At 35.9% G+C, this 22,087-nt stretch overlaps 3 protein-coding genes across 4 annotated transcripts; all 3 read left to right on the top strand.

Annotated features, from left to right (window-relative positions):
* The first annotated feature begins 605 nt into the window (after positions 1-605).
* Positions 606-3,023, top strand: LOC132187377 (uncharacterized). 2 transcript variants are annotated; one of them, XM_059601671.2, is made up of 3 exons: positions 606-901; positions 998-1,119; positions 2,933-3,023. In XM_059601671.2, the coding sequence occupies exons 1-3, from the start codon at positions 738-740 to the stop codon at positions 2,938-2,940; spliced, it is 294 nt and encodes a 97-aa protein (XP_059457654.1). In that variant the 5' UTR covers positions 606-737; the 3' UTR covers positions 2,941-3,023. The 2 variants fall into 2 exon arrangements, with proteins under 2 accessions (XP_059457654.1, XP_088373876.1); XM_088517750.1 differs by lacking the exon at positions 2,933-3,023 and having other exon boundaries at positions 998-1,127.
* A 3,610-nt stretch (positions 3,024-6,633) lies between these two features.
* Positions 6,634-7,645, top strand: LOC132188510 (zinc finger protein 7). The gene has a single exon (XM_059602990.2). It carries the CDS (start codon positions 6,925-6,927, stop codon positions 7,516-7,518), a length of 594 nt encoding a protein of 197 aa, XP_059458973.2. The 5' UTR covers positions 6,634-6,924; the 3' UTR covers positions 7,519-7,645.
* Positions 7,646-19,335: 11,690 nt separating this feature from the next.
* Positions 19,336-21,653, top strand: LOC132187097 (putative indole-3-acetic acid-amido synthetase GH3.1). The gene is made up of 3 exons (XM_059601271.1): positions 19,336-19,704; positions 19,803-19,904; positions 19,999-21,653. Exons 1-3 carry the CDS (start codon positions 19,385-19,387, stop codon positions 21,371-21,373), a joined length of 1,797 nt encoding a protein of 598 aa, XP_059457254.1. The 5' UTR covers positions 19,336-19,384; the 3' UTR covers positions 21,374-21,653.
* The last annotated feature ends 434 nt before the right edge of the window (positions 21,654-22,087 follow it).

Raw genomic sequence — 22,087 nt, 5'->3', positions numbered from 1 at the left:
AGTTTGAATTCTTCTCTCTCCTCTTGTGCGGACATGTAAAAAAAAAAAAAAACAAAAAACAAAAGAATGGCCTCTCATCCCTTTTGAAACACATATTTTTCAAATTCGATAATACTAAGTTTATTTGAATTGAATAATATCTAGTCAGTTATATTAAAATAATTTTTTAGAAAACAAAAATATTCTTCAAATATAACTAATTAGATATTATTTATTTTAAATGAATTGAAAATAATCCTAATTCTTCAAACTTTACCATGGGACATTATCTTTTGACAACACTTTTTTGCAATAATTAAATAATTTAAAATTTAAAATACTTCAAATATATATATAATTGCTTGCTTACTACGAAAAAGGAAGTCAACGGCTGAAACTAAAACGGCGAGGTTCTTTTTAAGTAGTAAATATATATGACATACTCGGCTCATTATTGGCGATATTTTCGAGTATATATTGGGTACTCACTGATCACCATGCTCCCTAATCCTTAACGTATCACTTTATGACGCGTAAGCAACAAATTGATTTCCCACCAAGCCCCGACGCACGGAATATATTATATAAAGTGAACCCTCCCCCACGAGAAAAGAATTGGGCCGGGCTTTGTACAATTCTTTCGCCGCAAGAATCCGTACGACACTAGGGTTTAAGAATCCAAATCCCTTAAAAAAGCTTAAACCCTCAGTGCTGGAACTCACAATTACGACAGTCACACTCACTCACCTAGAGAAACAATGGCTTTGCGCTCTGGATCGCTTTCAAGGTCTCTACTTTCCACTGTCAGATCGACCCAAATTCGACGCTCCTCCTCCTCCGCATCATCATCATCCCTCCGCGGCCTCATCCGCCCTCCGGCTGCAACTTCTTCGTTCCGCCGCCCCCTCTTCACCACTCCTAGGTACCACACTCTCTCTTCTCGATTTCTAATTCTACGGTTCAGATTTTTCCAAATCAGCATCAGAAATGGATTAAAGTAATGATATTGTTTTGCAAGGGCTATGGCGGGAGAATTCGGGGGCGTTCAATCGCTGACGCCGATGCACAACGCTCTCGCCGCTGCTCGCCTCACTTCTCACATTTCTGTCAACGTGCGCGCTTTCTGCGAGTTGTCTCAGGGTTCGTAATTTCCACGGTCGCTCATTTTCTCTTTTTCTTTGCGAGTCTTTGCCGTATAATTATTGACTGCTATTTCTGCTAATTTTACGTTTTGTTGTTTGTTGTTACGATTAGTGCTAGCGGTTTATTGATTTTTCCGCTAAATATGTCTCTTTTCTCATTCTACGAGATTTTTAGGTTTGAGGGTTTGCGTGAAAGTGTGTATGCTGTCTCTTAATGCTAGAAGTGGAACCGGTGGTGTTTGGCTGTTGTACTGAGTGGCTATAGATTGAATCCTGGATTTGGGGTTCATTTGACATGCATGACAGATAATTATTATGCCCCATTATGGATATTATTGGGTGGTGCGGAGAATTTTTTTAGGAAGAGTAATACTAGAAATTACACTTTTATTCCAATATTATCTCATCCTGCCCTTAATTTTTATTTTTATTTTTTATCAAACGCTAATTGGCATTACAATGGGATGGTGGTGGGATAAAAGTGTGATTTCTAGCATTACTTTTTGCATAATGGTTTACTTTGTTTTGCTGGATGGGTATTTGTTCTGTGGCTGTCATTACTATTGTCGAAAGTAAGTAATCTCGTTGATAAGGCATTTTTCTTCCTAGGGTACGATAGAACTTTGAGGCTCTGCATCTTTAGCCACAATTGATTAATATATAAGAAAAAAAAAATAGTACAAGTGCGTGTGAATGATTGGTAGGTTGGGACTGCTTGCCGAAAGCTAATGATCACAGCAAATTTGAAATTAAAAGTCTACTTCAAGTTTTCTTATTGAAAATTGTAGTTACTCTGAGATCACTATTTTTAAAAAATTTATTCATTTTACTTGTGTAAAGTTTTCACAATTAGTTTAAGCTCGGTATGCCAATTTGTGTAGCATTCGTGGTTTCACTATGTCTCTGAATTTCTTTAGTGTTTTGCCTACATAATCCGGATCTTTTTTTTTTTTTTTTTTTTTTTTGGTCTAGAATCGAGTTTTTCTTTGTTGCCAAAACCATTGGATTTGGATGCCTCGGACTTGATTATCTAGATTGTGATAACACCCTTAAGATTGACTCCATTATTTGGGTGTAGTCCAAGTACACAGACATATAGCACCACTGAGATGAGGAAGTTTTGAGTGAAAAAGTCACTCACAGTATGAAGCATGTGATCATTTGATTCAGTTGCATATCTTACCAGGGTCATACTTTTGAACTGTTTATCTATTGGTGTTTCTTAAAGTTGCAAAGGATTTTGAAGCTGTTTCAATATAAAGTTATTTTGCAAATGCTGTTGCCAAGAAACAAAATGTAATGTATTTCAAGATATTTTTTAGATATGAAAAGTGAGAACTCATTTATTGTATTTTGCATTTTTAATAGGTTGAGCCAGATCAGAGGGGAGATTTTATTTGGGGTACTAAGATGGTTCTTATTTTCTTTTAACCAGTGAGTGTCTGTTTGGGTAGGGAGTAAAGAGGTGGGGAAGGGGTGTATTTGATAAGATTGTGATGGATTCGATAATAGATCATAGTTGTGCTGAGCAGTATGCAATGGTTGAATGGTTGATCATATTCTTTTCCCTAAATATCTTGGAAACTCCTGTTCAAATTTGTTGGCTGAAATCTTCAGAATTATCAATACAATTTATAATGTATTGTTAGAAATTTAATACTTGTGGATACTTGGCTTCAATCCTATGTTACGTTTTATACGTAATTTCCTTGAGAACTTACCATTTTACTTGTATTTGAGCAGTGTCTATGTCATGGGAATTATTGTAACTTTTCTGCTGATCAACATTCTGGTATTTTGCTGTGTTGTAGGTACTTGAATGGACTGTTTGATCTGCACATCTGGTGCAATGTCATATGGGGTTTGAAGTACATCATGTTGGGGAACTCCACAAGCGTCTTGTCTTGATGGGGTGTAGGGAGTAATTTTAGAGTGTTATCTAGTTAGATAGGTTTTATGTTAAAAACTGTCATGTTCTTCCTAAAAACTCACAAAGAGATCCTGCTTTTCATTTTCGAACTCATATATATGAGTTCTTGCTTGACTTTCGGATATCTTACTAGACTTTTATCCTTGGCTACTATTTTGTTTGACCATATTGAGCCCTGTATATTTTACGTTGGGTATTCTACAGTAATGGAATTTCCTTTGGGCCTTGGTGACACCCAGGAATTCTATAGAATGTGGTTGAATTGGTGGGTCACGTTCCACATCAGTCAACCGCAGGCAATCTCGTTCTTTATTTTGAAGAATTATCTTTTGTTGTGACGGCAATATGAAATTCTAGGCTCTGGCTTGATATGACAATTATTATTTCTTTGGATGAATAGGAAGCCGATTGATTTGTTGGTATGAAACAGTGGAAACAGGGCTCAATTTGGGTCGACACTGTGCGCTAATGACACATTAAAGTGCTATTTTTCTCAAGCACATGCAGGTGTTAGAGCTCCGCCAGGCACTCTGTCCCTCACTTCTTTAAGCTCCAGTGTCCTGTCTCCTTTTAATTCGGACGTAACAACAAATTATGGGTCTTCCATGGTGTTGATATCTTTCAATCTGAATTTTGGAGTCGGGAGTTGGTTGGCAGAGCTATTCCTAGTTGTTTTCAGCCACTTGCTTGTACTTTGGACACCTCATATTTAGGGTCCATTTAGATTTGTGATTTGAAAAAGTACAACTTCAAAATGTGCTATTTGAAAACGCAATTAAGCGCACCACTAGACTAGACGATAAATATTTTGCCATTTTGGTTTAAAAAAACTAAATCGCAGTGACAAACATATCTGAAGGAAAATTTTGCCCTATTTATTATGTGGATGCCTCCTATGCAAAATGAGTTGCTTTTTGGGAAACATTATGCATTTTAATTTCAAAACCTTAATGTCATAATTTATTTATTTATTTATTTTTTAAAAGAGGTTAAATTTGAGGGTGAATATAGTGTAGAGAATATGTCATATACCCAACCTGGATGGTATGGATCGTGACATCTGCTCTGAAAATGATCAAGTTGGTTCTTGAAAAATTAAGCAGATTGGAGAGTTGCGTGGATTATTTATGCATGTTCAAGCGTGCCGTTGTAGATCATCATCAATCGACTTTCTGTTGTCTTCATTTGAAAAGGCATTCATGTTCTGCAGCCCGTAGCATCATGAAGGTTTGAACTGTCTGGTTTCATGTTGGTTCAAATCCTCGTTGGATTTCTAGTCAACCAGAAAATGTGCCTGGTCCGATCTTCAAATCATCAATTGGAAAAGCCCATGTGCGAAGGAATTGAGAGTTCGACGTTTTTTGCTTCAGAAATAGTTGTGGGGCCTTAAAAACTGTAATCTTGCTCGTAGTTTTTCAATAATGTACGCTGAAATCAATCTGCTAGTTCTGAAAGCTTTTTCGAATACCAAATAAAGTAGGAAAATTTTTGAGAGGGACCTCCTCAATGGGAGTGACAATTTGTGTTCACGTGTTCCTATTTAATTAAACATATGAGGCTCCTCAAGTTTAGCAGCAAATTTTGTGTTTAATTCGTCTAAAAAATTATTAGTCCTAAATGTGTTTGGATTGTGTCGAAGCATAACTATAAGACTATATAGGTCAACCTTAATCCAGTCCGTTTAATTAAACAGGTCAAACTTTTCAATTATAATCCGTTAATTTGGTGTTGGGTTTGTATCAAATTTGTAAATCGTATTAAAAATGATTGAACTTACCTACTCCTCTCCGTTTCTGTAGGAACCAGATCCAAAAGAACAAGGATGCCAAGGGTAGTGTTGGGTCATTTTCTTGAAATTGATCTCACGAACAAAGATCCTCATATTCTCACGTTACGACATTCCACCAAATTGAAGTACCTAGAGAATATATCAGAATAGTCCAACAAAAGTTCTTGTGTACCATATATAACCACATGAAACTACTTTGAGACCTATCCTCCTAAAAGAAACCTACTAGCTTTAGTAATTGCCATGAAAGGTTTGCGTTCGTCACTGCGTTGTCATGGTAAAATGCCACGCTGAGAGGCATAATTCCTTCCTCCTCGAATCAGCACTTACCTGGCATCCAAACTGTTGCTTGCTTGGATCTTTGTCAACAAATGCTTTTCACTTGATACCCAGATAAGATTGTGACTCCATATGCATTGCCTTTGCCTAAACGCTACATGTCTATGTTACTTAGTTATTTGTTCAGATCTATGTTACACTTAAACTTAGTCCAACTGAAGTTTTGTTTGATGTGTGTGTTTTATGCAGAAAAAGAAGAAAGAAACTCCGTGTTATGATAGGTCAAGTATTTAATCAAATCAGTATCCGATATTTTTAGGGCTTTCGGATCAATTATTAGTTTTCACGGAACCCTTAACCTTTAAGATCATAACACTATGTTAATTATTGATATCTTTGTTGTGTGTCCCCACGGAACCGACTACCGTCTATTATTAGTTTTCACTTTTATTCCTACTATTTTTGGCTTATATATGAGATACCAATTGACATGACAAGTCTAATTTCCACGATCTGACTCATCAATCCAACACCACAATTATATTATCTTAATGAAGCTTCAACATCACAGCTGCCTTCATCAAGCACCCTATGTGGGGAAACTGTTTTTTCTTTTTCTGTCTTTTTGAAACAATAAAGTTGTATTAGAACATGAAGATTCTGATTTATGAGAATAAGCACAAGTGGTTTCTCAATGCACTCCTCCTACTGTATGTACATAAACTACATATTGATAGCCCACTACTTGAAGACACACACAAAGATCCTCTTGTTTAAAAGAAACCCAATTGAAATTGGTGACACCCCATCTCTGCTGCATACTTTTTATCACCATTATTGCCTATAACCTGGCCCCCCCCCCCCCCCCCGAAGTCCTCAAAATACTTGCTTTATTAACATCAAATAACAGCCTCTCCCCTCACTCCACTATCTTCCTTGAAGCTTATCATCTATTACTCATTGTAAACAAAGGTTTTCTTTTGCTTGCAGACTAATCATAAGTGAGATAATCAGTGAATACTTAATAATTTTTTTCTCTGCTTTTGCTAGGCAGATAGACAATTAAACGACATCAACCTTACCAGAACTAGTATGATGCTCAATATTTAGGAGCATGACACATCCAAGGGGTGGTCCATTATATGCAGAGCAGCATATATGGGGGTGTTTCAAAACTGCAGAATGGAGCGAATAGGATATAAAGAGTATTGTGCTTGGTTGGGAGTCATGTCAATCCAATCAAGCTACATCAATTCATATGCTATACAATTTACATAACCCGAAAAAGGGTCCATCACATTTTAGACTGATATATTTATTAAGTTCACAAGGGTTTCGAAGTAGTTTGTCTGGTCTAGTCAGCAGTTAATGTTATATATTTTAGAATGGAAGAAAAAGAAGGGGGTGAAACGATAATTTTGCTTTCTTTCTTTGTTCATTGTGACTATAAGTGGCATTGTCAACGTTAAAGTGCTGTTCTATATCAATGTAAATAGAATCCTGTAGTTGATGCTTACAAGAGAGGTGAAAGAAAATCTCATGAGGGAATCCTAAGCTTTATATGAGCAACAACATCAGACGACATAAGCATTTTCCCCAGAAAAATTATGCATCAAAGGGTGGGAGCACCAAAGATAATTGAGATGAAACCCAATAATCCACTGCCCCTCCCTCCCTCTTTATGCCTCTCTTTCTCCTTGGATTATCCCTATTAAAGAGCAAGCACCCCACTTATTCAAGCCTCTGCAGCACAAAATTCTCATTAATTAACCATCTAGCTAAATTGGAAGTGTTGCCTTGCTGCTATGACTTCCCAGAGGGAGGAGGAAGAGGCAAACAAGATATCAAATAACAACCACGATGCAGAAACCAAGACAAGTGAAAATGAAGAAATAGGTTCGGGAGACGATAACTTGGGGGAATGGTTGAGTTTAGGGCTCAACAGAAACGAGTCCTTCACAGTTGGAGACTCTGATTCCCAATCAAAGCCTGCCAGTAACAAGGTTTTCTCTTGCAACTTCTGCAAGAGGAAGTTTTTCAGTTCACAAGCATTGGGTGGTCACCAAAACGCGCACAAAAGAGAAAGAGGAGCTGCAAAAAGGTACCAGTCTCACAAGATGATGATGACAACAACAGGGTTTCCCTTCACGCCTCGATCACTGGGAGTCCAGCCCCACTCGGTCGCTCGCAAGCCGAGTAGTCAAGGGTCTGCCATGGTAGCGCGATTTGGTGATGCCAATGCAGGATTTGGGATGGCATCGACACCGTTCATGCTAGAAGAAGCAATGGATTTGATTTGGCCAGGAAGCTTTCGCATGGACAAGTTGCCTGCAGAGCAATCATCAGATGATCATCATCATCATGTACATAATAAGCTTGACTTGAATCTTCGGCTGTGATATAATATATTTACTTTTATCCTTCTATTCGTGTTTCAATTTATGTTAATGTCCTTTAATCCCATCCGTGTAATATGTTTCTTATGCTCATCCTTCAAATAAATCAAATATACTAACTAATTAGGTGCATGTATGGGCTTCATCTAAATTGAAATGGAGTGAGATACTACTACTGAAGGATTCTCGCCATGCCTTTTGCATCCTAGCTAGAGATCTTAGACTAAATATTGGGAGTTGCTGCAAGTGAAAAGGTATCACACTTTTTTTTTTTTTTTTTTTTTTTTTTTTTTTCTTTTTTCTTTTGGGTATGTAGAATTATATGTCACCAATTCATATAATTATATGTAGAATTAATCATCATAATGAGATTGACAATTCATTAATAAATGACACTGATTTGGCTTAGGTGCTGTAAAAAAATATTTACGGTATATGTGCTGTATTTTTTTCGACGGTCTAAATTTAATTTCTTTCTCTTTCTTATGAAATTCTTGTAATTAAATCTGAACCGTTGAAAAAATTACAGTATGCTCTCTATCGGACATAAGCCACATCCAAATGACATTGAACCTGAGATGAGAGATGCTAGTGCAATACGCACTCTCATGAGTCATGACTTCCTGCGGTTAGATTTGTAAGTAGCCCCTAGGGTTAGAACTACCCTAGTCCCTCTTGAAATTTTTAAAAAGCCTAAAAGCTTTTCAAAATGCTTTTATTATTATTATTATTATTATTTTATGGATTGGAACCCCCCAATAAGAAATCCTTCCTTCTTTTTCTTTTTTCTTTTTTTTTTTTCTAATATTTTGCCCCCCTCATCTAAAATTTTGATTCCTGAATGTTCCTCCCAAAATTTGAGAAGTTGCAATGTTCCCCAAACTATTTAATCCCTTCACATTACCCGATTTGTTAGGGTTTTTTTAAATCCTACTGCATCTAATCAACCATTAAAAAAAACACACACACACACCATGGGAGGTGACCCACTGCATTGCCATGGGTACTGTCCATGACCAGGGAAGACCTTAAATTTAAGAATAATTGCATTTTCATTTATGATAGAGGCTTACTTCACACGTGAGTCACATGATGCGTTTGTCGGCCAAATTAATAGAAAATTCTAATGGCAGGGGTTTAAGTGAAAAGACTTCAACTCAAAGTTTAGAAGACATAATAATTGATTGTAAGTTTTAGGAAGTAATTAAGTGTAAGTTTTATCTTCTTCTTTTTTCTTTTCTTTTTTCCTTTTTTGCGAAAAAAAATAAAAGAATATATTTGGGCCAAGTATATTTCAATGGGCTCTGGTCCAATCACCATTATCCCAAGTCAACCCAACGACCAACAACAGAGTTGGGCCCCCATGATCCGTGAAGAAAAGAAGAAAAAAGAGTTGGGGCACATGAACTTACGAGCTCTTCACAGACCCGACGTTTGAGGGTCACTCTGTCTGCCCCCACTTTCCTAAGGGGTTCTTTTAATTATTATTTTTTCCCCTTTTCTTCCTTAATTATTCATATTTTTGCTACAATGTTATTTTCATGTTAAAACGAGACCTTGGTTTTCAAGCTCGTGGAATTATTTCAGTCCATCTGCCTGCTGATAAATTATGTAAAATCACCATCTAAGATTGACAGTTCATCATGATTATCATAATACTGACAATTCATTAATAAAATAAGGACTCTGCTCCTCTTTGTAAGGAAAAAGCCAGGATTCATCGCTTTTGTAGGTCATCATATATAGCTTTTGATTTATTGAGAGAGAGAGAGAGCAAAATATGGGTACTTTTACGTAGCTTATTCTTTTTTTCCTTCTTATACCAAAATGAGTGATTATTATATAACAGAAGCGGCCCTCGATCACTATAAGCTTAAAATCATAAGAATGAGTGGATTTACTTATGCTATAATATTAATTAAGTTAAATCACTATTTATCTCAAGTTAAATCAACACTTATTTTAAGAGAGATAAATGGTAATTTAAGCCTTCATCTATATATATAATAGCAATTTGCTACAAAGGTTAGGCTTGGCAGCCCCATTTTTTTACAAACTATATTGATACATATGTCCAATATTCTCTTACATCAATGTTTTTTTTTTTTTTTAAATATATATATATAAGTAAATTAAAATTAGAGAGGAATAGACAAGAGGTCCATTATTAAATCAAACTCGGTTACCCATTATGAGGGGAACAAAAATATATGAAGCAGAAAACACAATGGGTAGGGCATGAAACATATATATATATGAACCTAGCATGCGCATATGGACCAATTTCTGGCACTATTGTAGGCTAGGCTCAAGGCTAGAAGGTAATTAGATAGTCAAGTACTACTATTAATTCATAAACAGGAATCAAATTAATAGCCTATGACGATAACCTACAACAGCCATGTGAGGTTAGATGAGAGTGTTAATACATATCATATGCATGCCTTTTGACAAGGATGATCATCTACCAAAAAAGATATGCATGTATGATAGACCTAGCTAGCTAGGATTCGGATGATCAAATATAAAGCCTATTCATGAATGATGATGATGCTCTCTGTACAACACCCGTGTAACATTTGACATTACTTCAAAAGCCTTGATCATTGATTCCCATATTGCTCCTTTCAATCACCCTCACACTAATTATAGCTATAGACAGACAGCTGTACAAACTACAAACCCTCCTTGTTTTAACGTTAGTGACAAACACTATGCTTACAAAAAAAAAGACAAAGGCTACATATAAAACACACATATTGCATGCAAAACCTCAATCCGTGAATCAAAAGCATGTCATTGAAGTAGGGATGATCATATATTGAGTTTGAATCATGTTAAAGTATAAGTAGAGGTTAATTTTAATTCGATACATTTAATTAAACAGGTTAAATTTTTCTGCTAAAATCTGATAATTTTGTATTGTATTCGGTTCGTGAGTCGTGTCAAATCACATATTAGATTTGAATCGTATCAATCTAAATCACTAATTTTGTATTAAATTTTTTGTCGGGTTGATTGCTATCAGCCCTACGTGAATTTGGTCCTTCTCAATAACATGATTTATGGTTCGTGTTGGTCCATGGTGAGGCATATCCTGACACCTAGTAATATTCGGAAATAGTTTTATTCCCTACGTGTTGGTATTATGATTTGCTTAGCCTCACCGTTTGTAAAAAGTCTACATGCATATGGGGTCAAGTAAAGAAATTAACTTTATGATCATTTAATATATATATATGGAAAACAACAAAACGTTATCGTTTTACTCTCGTCATATAATTGGTCTAGTCACAAATGCATTAAGGTTGGAGAACAAATGGACCCATGCTAACCAAATTGAAATTGAAATCCGTGATTAGTTAATTAGATGGACCGACTTGCATGAACGTGCAAGCATGGTGCGCGCATAAGGATAAGAAAATCAATTAATTAATAAGCTAAAAAATAAATAAAAAATTGTCGAGTGAAAGACATTTTCCTCCTGCCTATGCTCCCACGTATAACTAAAGAAATGAAGAGTAAGGGGAAAAAGAAAAAAGAAAAAAGAAATACCTAGTGCATGCGTGCTCAACTATATTCCAAAAGAAAGAGGAAAAATAAATAAATAAAAATAAAGAGAAATTAAATGAGGAAGAGTGAGAAAAGGACCCAAGAGATTTAAGGTGTACGTAAGCCTTAGAGGCTCATGGACGTTTGCCGTTCATAATACCTAATAGGGTGATATTTTTATTACGTTGACTTTATTCTTTATTTTTTATTTTTTATTTTTTATTTTTTGATATGTCTACATAAGAGGGGGAGGGGGATTCGAATTAGTGACTTCTACTTCATAAGACGTAGTCCCTAGCCGATTGGGCTACCCCTTAAAGACATTATGTTGACTTTATTCTAATTGCATTACAATATAATGTATTTAAAAAGATTATGTTATACCATAACAATACAAGTATAGTACAATGTAGTAGGTGAAAACTATTTTTAAAGTCAAAGAATTAGGTCGTCAATTTGTTAAATAATTAAGTATAAATTTTTCTAAGCCTGAATCACTAAGGGGGGACAAATAAGAGTAAGAGTCTGTTTAAGATTGCGTTTGAGAAATAGAGTTTTTAAGTCAAAAAGAACTTTTGGGCAAAAACTTCATTTGTAAGTTTTTGTCAAAAGTATTTTTTAGTCATTTTTAGGCTTTTAATTTGGACCCAGTGTTAAAAGCATTTTTAGGTCCCTCAAACGCAATCCCAAACAAGCTTTAAGTCAATATACATATTAGGACATCACTTCTAGGCCAAAATCTTAAGTTAATGGGCTTCAGTTCACTTGGATATATTAACCACTCTTATTTCTTACACTTTCTCAATGTGAAACACAAACCTCACAAGTGCATGCACAACAATTACAATATATTTTTATTATATTTATATTGACTTGATTGTATATATATATATATATATATATACACACACGTTAATTAACACTTTAGCAAATATGTGATTTTCACCGAACGAATGTTATCTCTTTAATTACTTGGCTGTGTTGGATAGTGATATCACTGCAGTATTGGACGACCTTGACTTTGAGCATACAATTACCTCAAAGGTACGACTCTTCTCATTTATTTCTGTGTTTGCTATATATGCATGAAGGTGTTAGTCAGCTAGAGCTTATAATTTACTTTGACTTGACTCATCATGAGTGAATAACATGTAATTATAATTGTACTATTCATGCATCACGCTCAAATTTTCTTGGTCTACTTTGTGATCATTTTTTTTTTTGGTTGGATCATTGACTGGTGGCTGGTGGACGGCCGGGTGATCGATTAGAAATAATAGTACTACTATTCATCCTTCACGCTTAAATTTGTGTGGTCTACTTTTGTGATCAGGGACCACGGGCCCCCAAAGATCCGTAGAAGACAAATATGAATTACTTAAGGTGGTCTTAAATAGTTTGGAAAGTTCATTTCTTCATGAAAATGTTACAGCACAGTAACAATAATTAATTAATTAATTATTAATTATTGTTATATTTGATGAACATGCATGTTATATAAATTTAGCCATGAACATGCTTAATTATATAAGTTAGTACCCTGATAAAGTTACTAATCACAACTAGTGCGTTTTTAGTATGAGAGAGAAAGAGTTTTGTAAAAGTTTACCATAACAGGCTTTCAGCTGCTTGCCGTTGATTTCAGCTATATATATATAGCCGATCGTGTGCGTTTATGCTTGTGTATGCATGTCTTGTTGTAAAGTTAACCAATATTGTTAGTGTTTGCCAAAAAAAAAAAAACAATCCAAATGATTAAATATACCTTTTTATATTGAATTACTATAAGAACATATATTTAAATTTCTTGTCAATCCAAGTGAAAATATTTATTTATAGGGAAAACTTTTAACTTATAAGCTAGCAATTTTGCAATCATAATTTTGATAATGTTAAAAAAAAATTAATTTTTGTTTTTTGTAATATTGATATCACATGTTTTAGCTCTCTTTTGGTTAATTAATCTTTATTTAAGTTACTACAATGATAATAAAAATTTACAATATATATATAGTGCTTCTCCAATCTTAGATAATTTGGTATGGAGTCCATTTGAAAAGTCTTGCATAAAATAGAAAAATTAACCTGAATATCCTAAATTCAGGAGAAAGCCAACGTCAGTATTAATTCTGACAGAAAAAAAAAAAAAAATATATATATATATATATATATATATATATATATATATATATATATACACACACATGATCAATATCAATTGGCCGGGACAGCCAGGCCAACAGGCAACAGCACAATTTGTGGAAGACAGTCGATATATAGGTGGTACCCATATCTACTCGTTTAAGTGTTTGGAAATTTTTAGCAATATATCTACGATTATTGAAATTAATAGCATATATCTATTAAAAAAAATTATAGCATCTATACATTTGTAATGTGGACCAATACGTGACATACAATTATTAACCGAGACAGCTCACCCTCTTCATTGTTTTGTTGCACCTTCTTGTAGGGGTAAAAAGACAGACAATTATTAACTATCCACTGATCACTTTTGAAGTCGTTTAGAAAAAACACGTTAACAGCTTAGGCAGTTACGATTTTAGGTTTTAAGTTTTTTCAAAAACCGTTAACCGTTATATATATAAAACAATGTCGTATGTAGCATATATATGATATTATTGTATTACCAAATAAATTAAACGACGTCGTTTTGGTTTTTTTTTTTTTTTTTTTTTCCGTTTTTTCTTTCTTTCTTTCTTTTAAAAAAGCAGTTAATGGTCATTAGAGTTACTAAACGCTAACAACCGGTTAACCGCCTAGGCAATTAGCGAAGGCGGTTAATGAATTTTATAAACCACCTTTTCACTCCTACCTTCTCGTTGCATGAGAAATTACATGTAAACTACTTGTATATAGTAGTGTGGGTTTTTATTTAAATAATTACGAAAACTACTAAAGAGTTCGAAACAATTTATTGGAAGGTATCATATCTAAATCAATTACAGTGAACATAATTATTATTTTATTATTGAATTGCTTAATTGCATACGGATATAGCTTGATTTTATCCAAACCAACACACACATATATATAGAAGTTCCCTTGTTTCATGTACTTTTATTATACATAGAATATTTTCCGCCAATTTATATACGAAATTAGTTTGGTCTTCCATTCATGCTTTTGCCCTTCAATATTGAGCTTCGGGTAAAGAAATTCTAACTCTATCCTTCTTAATAATGACCATATATAATAATGGTGTTCCCGTAAGACTGTTACTTGTTGATCAACGAGAAGAGCATGCACTAAAGAAAAGACAGCTCTTTTTTTTTTAAGAAATTTAATTATAGCGTCATGCATGATATATCATCTCCAAGACTCCACTCCAACTGGCCTACGCCCCCATGTTCTTCAACCTCACAGCTGCTTCATACGCTTCGTACAAAATGGCCCACAACGCAAGTACTTGCACGAATGAGCTGCTAGAGAAATGACAAATTGGGGCCAACATTTATGTCGAGGACTTGCACTGGTTTCCACAATATACGCCCGTGGTTAGCAAGGGACCACACAACTCAAATGTAGAGTAGATTCAAGCTCTGAGTAGAGATACATTGTTTTAGGGGCACCTTTTTTCTTGGTACTTACGTGTGATTATAGCTAATTTGGACAGGACGGCCATTTTCTTGACTTTTTTTTTTTTTTTTTTTCAACTCTATAATTAAGATTCGAATGTACTTTTGCCAGAAGGTTCGCTTTCAAAAGATGGTGATCGATCATTTGCTTTGAAGGTTCTTTCGGGCGTGTTGATTAATTTTCCATCACGTGGCCGGTTATGAAATTGCTATATATAATATATACATATATATTTGTCACCAAAAAAAAAAAAAAAATAGAGCTGAAGGTATAAATTGTACAGCCCATATGAAATTAAGAACACGACAGTCGACAGACATATATATTGGACTAGGTTATAAATATATGGATGGAGAACTTTCAAATGAAAGACTTGGTCATGCATGTGTCTGTAAAAGAAGTTGTCCCCTAATTTATAATTAAACTTGCAAATTCAAACTGATTAACTTGACGCCATAAAACTTGAAACTAAGTGATAGATTAATCCATTTATTCCAGTCAATCGCTTTGACCATGTTCCTCTGGTGACAGCAGAGAAGATTAATGTCAATTGGTTGGAAATTTTGAAAGGTTTTAGTCCGTTTTGTGTTGTAGTATTTGAGGACAAGAGGCAGGCCAAGTCGATGTTTACCGAAACTTTTACAGATCGAGTTGGGAACCTAATTTGTTGACGATTAGAGATTATGCTGTCACTAGTCAGAGACACGCTTTGCACTGAGTATTACCTAGCCTTATTAGTTTTTGCTGGTTGTTGGGGTGTCACCTTCCATGATATTTGGTTCTATAAATAGCGTATAGTACCCTTGGTGGCATAACCCGTGATAATAGTTTTTTTTTTTTTTTATTCTTAAAAAAAAAAAAAAAACGGAGACCGAGTATGTCTGTCTTCTGATTAATTAATCCAAATTCTTTGTAAACACAGCTGGTTCAAATATTAGGAAAAAAGTAACATGTAATATATATATATATATATATTCTGTAGCTGGTTGACATTTCTTGCCAATAGATCTGCTAATAATATATAATAGTTAATTATTTGCATAGAATACTGTGTAAATGGATAAGTGGATGGCCACAAATAGAAAAAAGAAAGAAGAAAAAGAGAAGAAGTGGAGCAATAGATATCGTATTGCATATTTGAAGAAAACTACTGTTCAATAAGTTGTCAATTTAATGTAAGATGTATGCAGCTAGAAAAACTACACAATTGAATTAATTAAACATGCTTCCTGATCATTTCATTTCTTATTTTCATCAAAAAATAAAAGGATTTTAACACCAGAAATCGGCTATATAAGGATTCTGTTATTCTTTCTATCAGAAGAATATATATATATATATATATATATATATATATATATATATATATATATATCATCCCTAAACCCTAATACTATGAGTTGTCTATGTCTGCAACATGATTCATGAACAATGAAATATGAATGTCCATTTCCTTTTAATGGCCTATACACTATATATAGCTATATCCTACTTTGTAGAGGGCCATAAAAGTCCAACCCAACAATTAATTAGCATTTTTAGTAGCAGCCTAATCTGCTAGTTCTAGCTTGTTCTTCCTACCTCAGAAAGTAGATGCTACTAGAATGGATAGCAATTAATTCTTTTCACATAGTAAAAGGAAATAATGAGATTCCATTTGATCCAACTTGTGGATGCAGGCGCTAAGTAAATTAATGTACAAGGATCGGAAGTAACTTGTAGAAGATTGTGAAAGGCTTGATCGATTTTTTGTACTATAATGGACCACCAACTTCTGGGTTTATTTTAATCCTAATTAATTAAGGGGCTCATCTAGTGCTTCCTCGAACTCATGATTTCTTACCGTGGAATCCATATACCTTTTCGATTAACATCCATTTAGGTCTTTGCGAATATCCCTTATTTTCTTTTTTCTAATTGAGAATATCTCTCTTAATTAATTATATAAGAACTTACCTGGTAATTTTTTTTTTTAATCAACCTATCATGTTAACTAAGAATCTGAAACTCTGATTCTGTCAATTCACTTTTATTTAATTAAAATATTTCACGGAATGGGTAAGGAGCAGACTGCCAAAAACTTAGGGTTTACACTCCTAATTAAGTGTGAAATATTGGTGAAGCATATGATCAGGCTTTTAGGAGTTTTTCCAATATTCCTTTTATTGGTTCCTTAATTATATGTTTAATATATAACTAGTGCAGAACTAAATATTCTTTTAAAGTTCTCTTCTTTTCCTTTTCCTTTTCCTTTTTTCTCCTCTTTCTATTTTTTTCTTTTGCCATTTTTATATATGCTAGCTTGTTTAGATATTTCATAGGGTGGCAGATAAGATAGCTAATTATGCCAAATGCCATATATATGGGTGACTTTTGCATCACTACTTAATATGTCACTCACTGCCCATTTGGGGCCTCAAAGACTAGTTTCACCTAGCTTCCAATCTTTAGTTAAGAAGAAAACGATATTTCCTCTCAGCTGATTAGATCAGCATGAGCTACTACTTCCAAATTTCCAATCAATATTGGTCTCTACTACTGGAACCGACAGTCTAGTAACATTCTTAAACATATGATCAAGTTGGCCCTAGTTTGTCGTTATCATGTTCACCGGTACCGTTGGCTCATCCATAGGCCAGGAATCAGGATGGTGAAGAAATTAATTTAGAATCAAATGTAAATCATGGAAGCAAATGTGTTAAATATTAATTAAATGTTAAGTTTTATCATTTCTTATCATCTCAAAGCTTTTGGGATAAGTGCATAATGATTTAATATGATATTAGAGCAAAAATAAAAAATTCATTAACTTCTCATTTCAATTAAGCATCGATCTCAAGTTTTAGGCTTCCGTTATTAATAAGTAGTTTAGACCCACACGTGACGACTTAAGTTTTTGGGATAAAATTATGATTTGAAGATGAGAGAAAATAACACAAGATTTTTGAGTGATTCCGCATTATATCACCTACATCCACCACTAAGAAAGAACCCAATAAAATTATATTTTGCTCTTATTTCTAAATGATTGGCTTACAGTACAAAAGTATCTTTTTAAAAAACTGTAGTAGGTGAAGAGAATATAAGTATTATAATCAAATCATTAACAAATCAAAATGATTTGATTACAATCAAACATAAATGGTAAAATATCTATAAGGAAAATAATATAAACTTAATATGGAAAACGCATGTTCTAAGAGAACTTGTAACGGACTTCTTAAAACTCATTATTTTTCCTAAATGTTGGGAAATTAAAAAGCTTTATACAAAAGACTCCCTTGGTGTTCTATAAACCAAAAAAAAAAAAAAAAAAACCCCAAGGGAACCAAACGTTTCCCTAACTTCCCTAACTATTATTTTATTAAAAAATGTTTTCTCTCTCCTTTTTTTTTTTTTTTTCATCATTCATTTGAAAGAATATTTAAATGGCTTCATTTCCTCTCTCTTTCTCCTAACATTTAATTGAAAAAATATTTAAAATAATACAAGTAAAAAAAATAAAGAAAGTCATCATAGGGTTTATTTGAATATAAAAATAAATAAATAAATAAATAAGTAACTTGATTCCCTTAACCTAAGAAAAATTTAAGAAAAATTACTGCTAACGCTCTATCAGATGGGGCATAGGTAGGTGTCTAGCTCGAAGCTTAATTGGCTGTCATAAGATCAGTCTTCTTTAGCCCAAACAGGTCATATCTAAGTCTAAAAATCTAAAAGACTGTATGTACGTTTAATGGATTATTTCATTCTAAATTCTTCAAGCGAAAGGATTTCTATTTCTTCTTCCAGTCTTTATTTATAATATATAAAAAATCAAAATCAATGGGTAAAGTTCCTTTGGATTCCATTACCATTGAAACATGAGAACCCACCCGTACCAGATTTTCAAATAATTTTATTGTAATCATTCCCCAAAGATGGTGAAGAAAACAATGATAAATGTAATGGAACTGTCATGACGTAAATATTAATGCTAAAGTTCACCTACCCTCGGGATATAAAAATATACTGACAAGCCTAGACATCAAGAACAAGTACAAGAAAAAAATTCTAACCAAAATAAACATCAACTTCATGTCCACGTGATTGCTGCACCCAGACATCTTTTTAGTGATGATCATCTTAATTATATATTCCTAATGATCATATGTAGTAGCATTGAAAGGTATCTATAGCCATACAAAAACTTCTGCCCTAGTATTGTTTTCTTAGCTCCCATTATTCAAACTTGGCTTCTCTCCCACACGCAACCCAGAATTGCATGAGTCTTGGCCAACTACTCTCGTCACTGAAACCGGGTCATAAGCGGCCGGCGCCTGTCGCTGTCCCAGTCGAACAAGGTTGCAATCTCATACTGACCGAGAAAAGTGACCGGCCCCACATGTCGGAATTAAAAGCCATTCATACGTGTCCTGGGCCCTACCTGTTCCCTCTGAGAGCTACATTTTATGGGACAAATATTTTTTAACTTTTGGCGTGTCGCTATGATCAACAAAAGCTCCGTTAGCGTCGTTCCAAGCAACTAATGGTCCGGCCGTCCACGTGGCTAGGTCCATGACGTGGAACATGACGTGGCCGTGTGAGAGAGAAAAAAAAAAAATTGGCTAAATTCGAAATCATTTCACCTATAAAATGGCGTGGTCCTTCGCCATCTATGCACCGCACTGTCTCAATTTGATTTCCTCGTGTACTTTCTCTAGCTAAGCTTTCAACAATGGCGATTGAATCACAGGTCTCGACCCCTCTTGGCCCTCCAGCTTGCGAGAAGGACGCCAAGGCGCTTGAGTTCATCGAGGAGATGACAAGGAACACAGACGCCGTCCAGGAGAGGCTTTTGGCTGAGATATTGAGTCGGAACGCGGAAACCGAGTACCTCAGGCGGTTCCGGCTCAAGGGGGCGACGGACCGCGACACTTTCAAGGCGAATGTTCCTGTGGTTACCTACGAGGATCTTCAGCCTGAGATCCAACGTATTGCTAATGGCGACCGCTCTCCCATCTTGTCCTCTCACCCCATTTCTGAGTTCCTCACCAGGTGAGAACGAAATATTAATATATTAATCTCTCTTTCACACAAGGCTGTTTAATTGTTATATATGTGATGATTTCTCAAATTTGTGAACTAACTTGCAGCTCGGGGACTTCGGCTGGGGAGAGAAAATTGATGCCGACGATTCATGAAGAGTTGGACCGTCGCCAGAAATTGTACAGCCTTCTCATGCCGGTGATGAACTTGTAAGTACATCCCATGTTAAATCACGCAAAAGCTTAACCTTGTAAAAGAAGATCAGTAAATTTAATCATGATGAAAATATTTCTTAATTTACAGATACGTCCCGGGTTTAGACAAAGGCAAGGGACTCTACTTTTTGTTCGTGAAGGCGGAGACGAAGACTCCCGGCGGCCTCCTGGCACGTCCGGTGCTCACCAGCTACTACAGGAGCGAACACTTCAAGACCAGGCCGTACGACCCCTACAATGTGTACACCAGCCCAAACGAGGCCATTCTCTGCGTCGACTCGTTCCAAAGCATGTACACGCAGATGTTGTGCGGCCTCATTATGCGCGAAGAGGTCCTCCGAGTCGGCGCCGTATTTGCCTCCGGCCTACTCAGAGCCATCCGATTCCTACAACTTAACTGGCAGCAGTTGGCCCACGACATCTCAACCGGAACTTTAAACCCTAAAATCACGGAACCTTCTCTCCGGGAAGTAATTTCCAAACTCGTCAAACCCAACACACAACTCTCCGAGTTCATCACCAAGGAGTGCTCGGAAGATAATTGGGAAGGTATAATCACGAGAATTTGGCCCAACACGAAATTCCTAGACGTGATTGTAACGGGTGCGATGGCTCAGTACATACCAACGCTTGACTATTATAGCGCTGGGCTACCTCTTTCTTGCACCATGTATGCCTCTTCCGAGTGCTACTTTGGGCTTAATCTCAAGCCAATGTCCACGCCTTCTGAGGTTACCTACACCATCATGCCAAACATGGCTTACTTCGAGTTCTTGCCACACGAGCCGAACGCTCCAGCTCTATCGCGCGACTCACCTCCGCGGCTTGTGGACCTTGCCGACGTGGAGGTTGGGAAGGAGTACGAGCTCATCATCACCACCTACGCCGGTCTGAACCGGTACCGAGTTGGCGACATCCTCCAGGTCACCGGTTTCTACAACGCGGCTCCGCAATTTCGGTTCATAAGAAGAAAGAACGTGCTGTTGAGCATCGACTCGGACAAGACGGACGAGGCGGAGTTGCAAAAGGCGATAGAAAATGCGACGGCGCTCATAAAGGAATTCAACACGAGCGTGGTGGAGTACACGAGCTACGCCGACACGAAATCAATCCCTGGACACTACGTGATTTACTGGGAGTTGCTTGTGAAGGATCCGGCTAACTCACCCACCGACGATGTCCTGAACCAATGCTGCTTAGCGATGGAGGAGTCGCTGAACACGGTGTACAGACAAGGCCGAGTCGCGGACAACTCAATCGGACCGCTTGAAATCAGAGTGGTTAAGAACGGCACGTTTGAGGAGCTCATGGACTACGCAATCTCGCGGGGCGCGTCGATCAACCAATACAAAGTACCCAGGTGCGTGAATTTCACCCCCATCATGGAGCTCCTGGACTCAAGGGTGGTATCGGTGCATTTTAGCCCAGCTGCGCCGCATTGGACCCCTGAACGACGTCGTTGACCGAATGACGGCATGGAATAAGATCATCTGTTGGGATATATAATAGAAGCCAAATTAAAAATCCGTGGCTTGTTGAATTTATTTGAGGTTTTAAAAGTGTCTTTTGTTTCAGTTGTTATTTTGAAATTGTTGGGTGTTTGTCTGTATAATAAGTTCAGATAATCTTATGTGGAGATGATGTAATTGTCACGGATGTGTTTGTTAATTAGTCAATGTATGATGTATCGTATCCTTTTCCGCTTGTCTTTATTTCTTTCAGCTTTCTTATAATTAATCGAGGGAAAAGATTGTTATTGTGTAGTATCTGTCTGTGGGCTCTATTTGCATGGAACTTAGCGCACGTGCAAGATATTCCACTGCAGGTTTTGATTTTGTGGGGGTCATCGTGATCTGTGAGCCATGGGTTTGTCGTAAATTGATCAATTCTCTGCCTAAAGCAGCATAGAGAAAATTACAGAAGAACATGTTGGAGCAACTTGAAAATATATAACACGAATCCCTAATAACAAGCTATTCCAATTCGAAAACTTTCTTTAAAAATGATAATAATTAAATAACTAGCTAGGTTAATTTATTTTCAGGTCTTCTGATTCAAAGGTTGAAAACATATATACGTCGCCAGCTGTCTCTCACTGGATGGATGCCTAGATTCAAAGGTTGAAATCATGGCTCATGGGTGGTCTGGTGATCTCTTACACAATGATCTCAGATTAA

Source organism: Corylus avellana, chromosome 6 (assembly GCF_965113065.1).
Source record: "Corylus avellana chromosome 6, dhCorAvel1.hap1.2, whole genome shotgun sequence".
Classification (NCBI taxonomy): Eukaryota; Viridiplantae; Streptophyta; class Magnoliopsida; order Fagales; family Betulaceae; genus Corylus; species Corylus avellana.
This window is presented reverse-complemented; position numbering and strand designations above follow the sequence as displayed.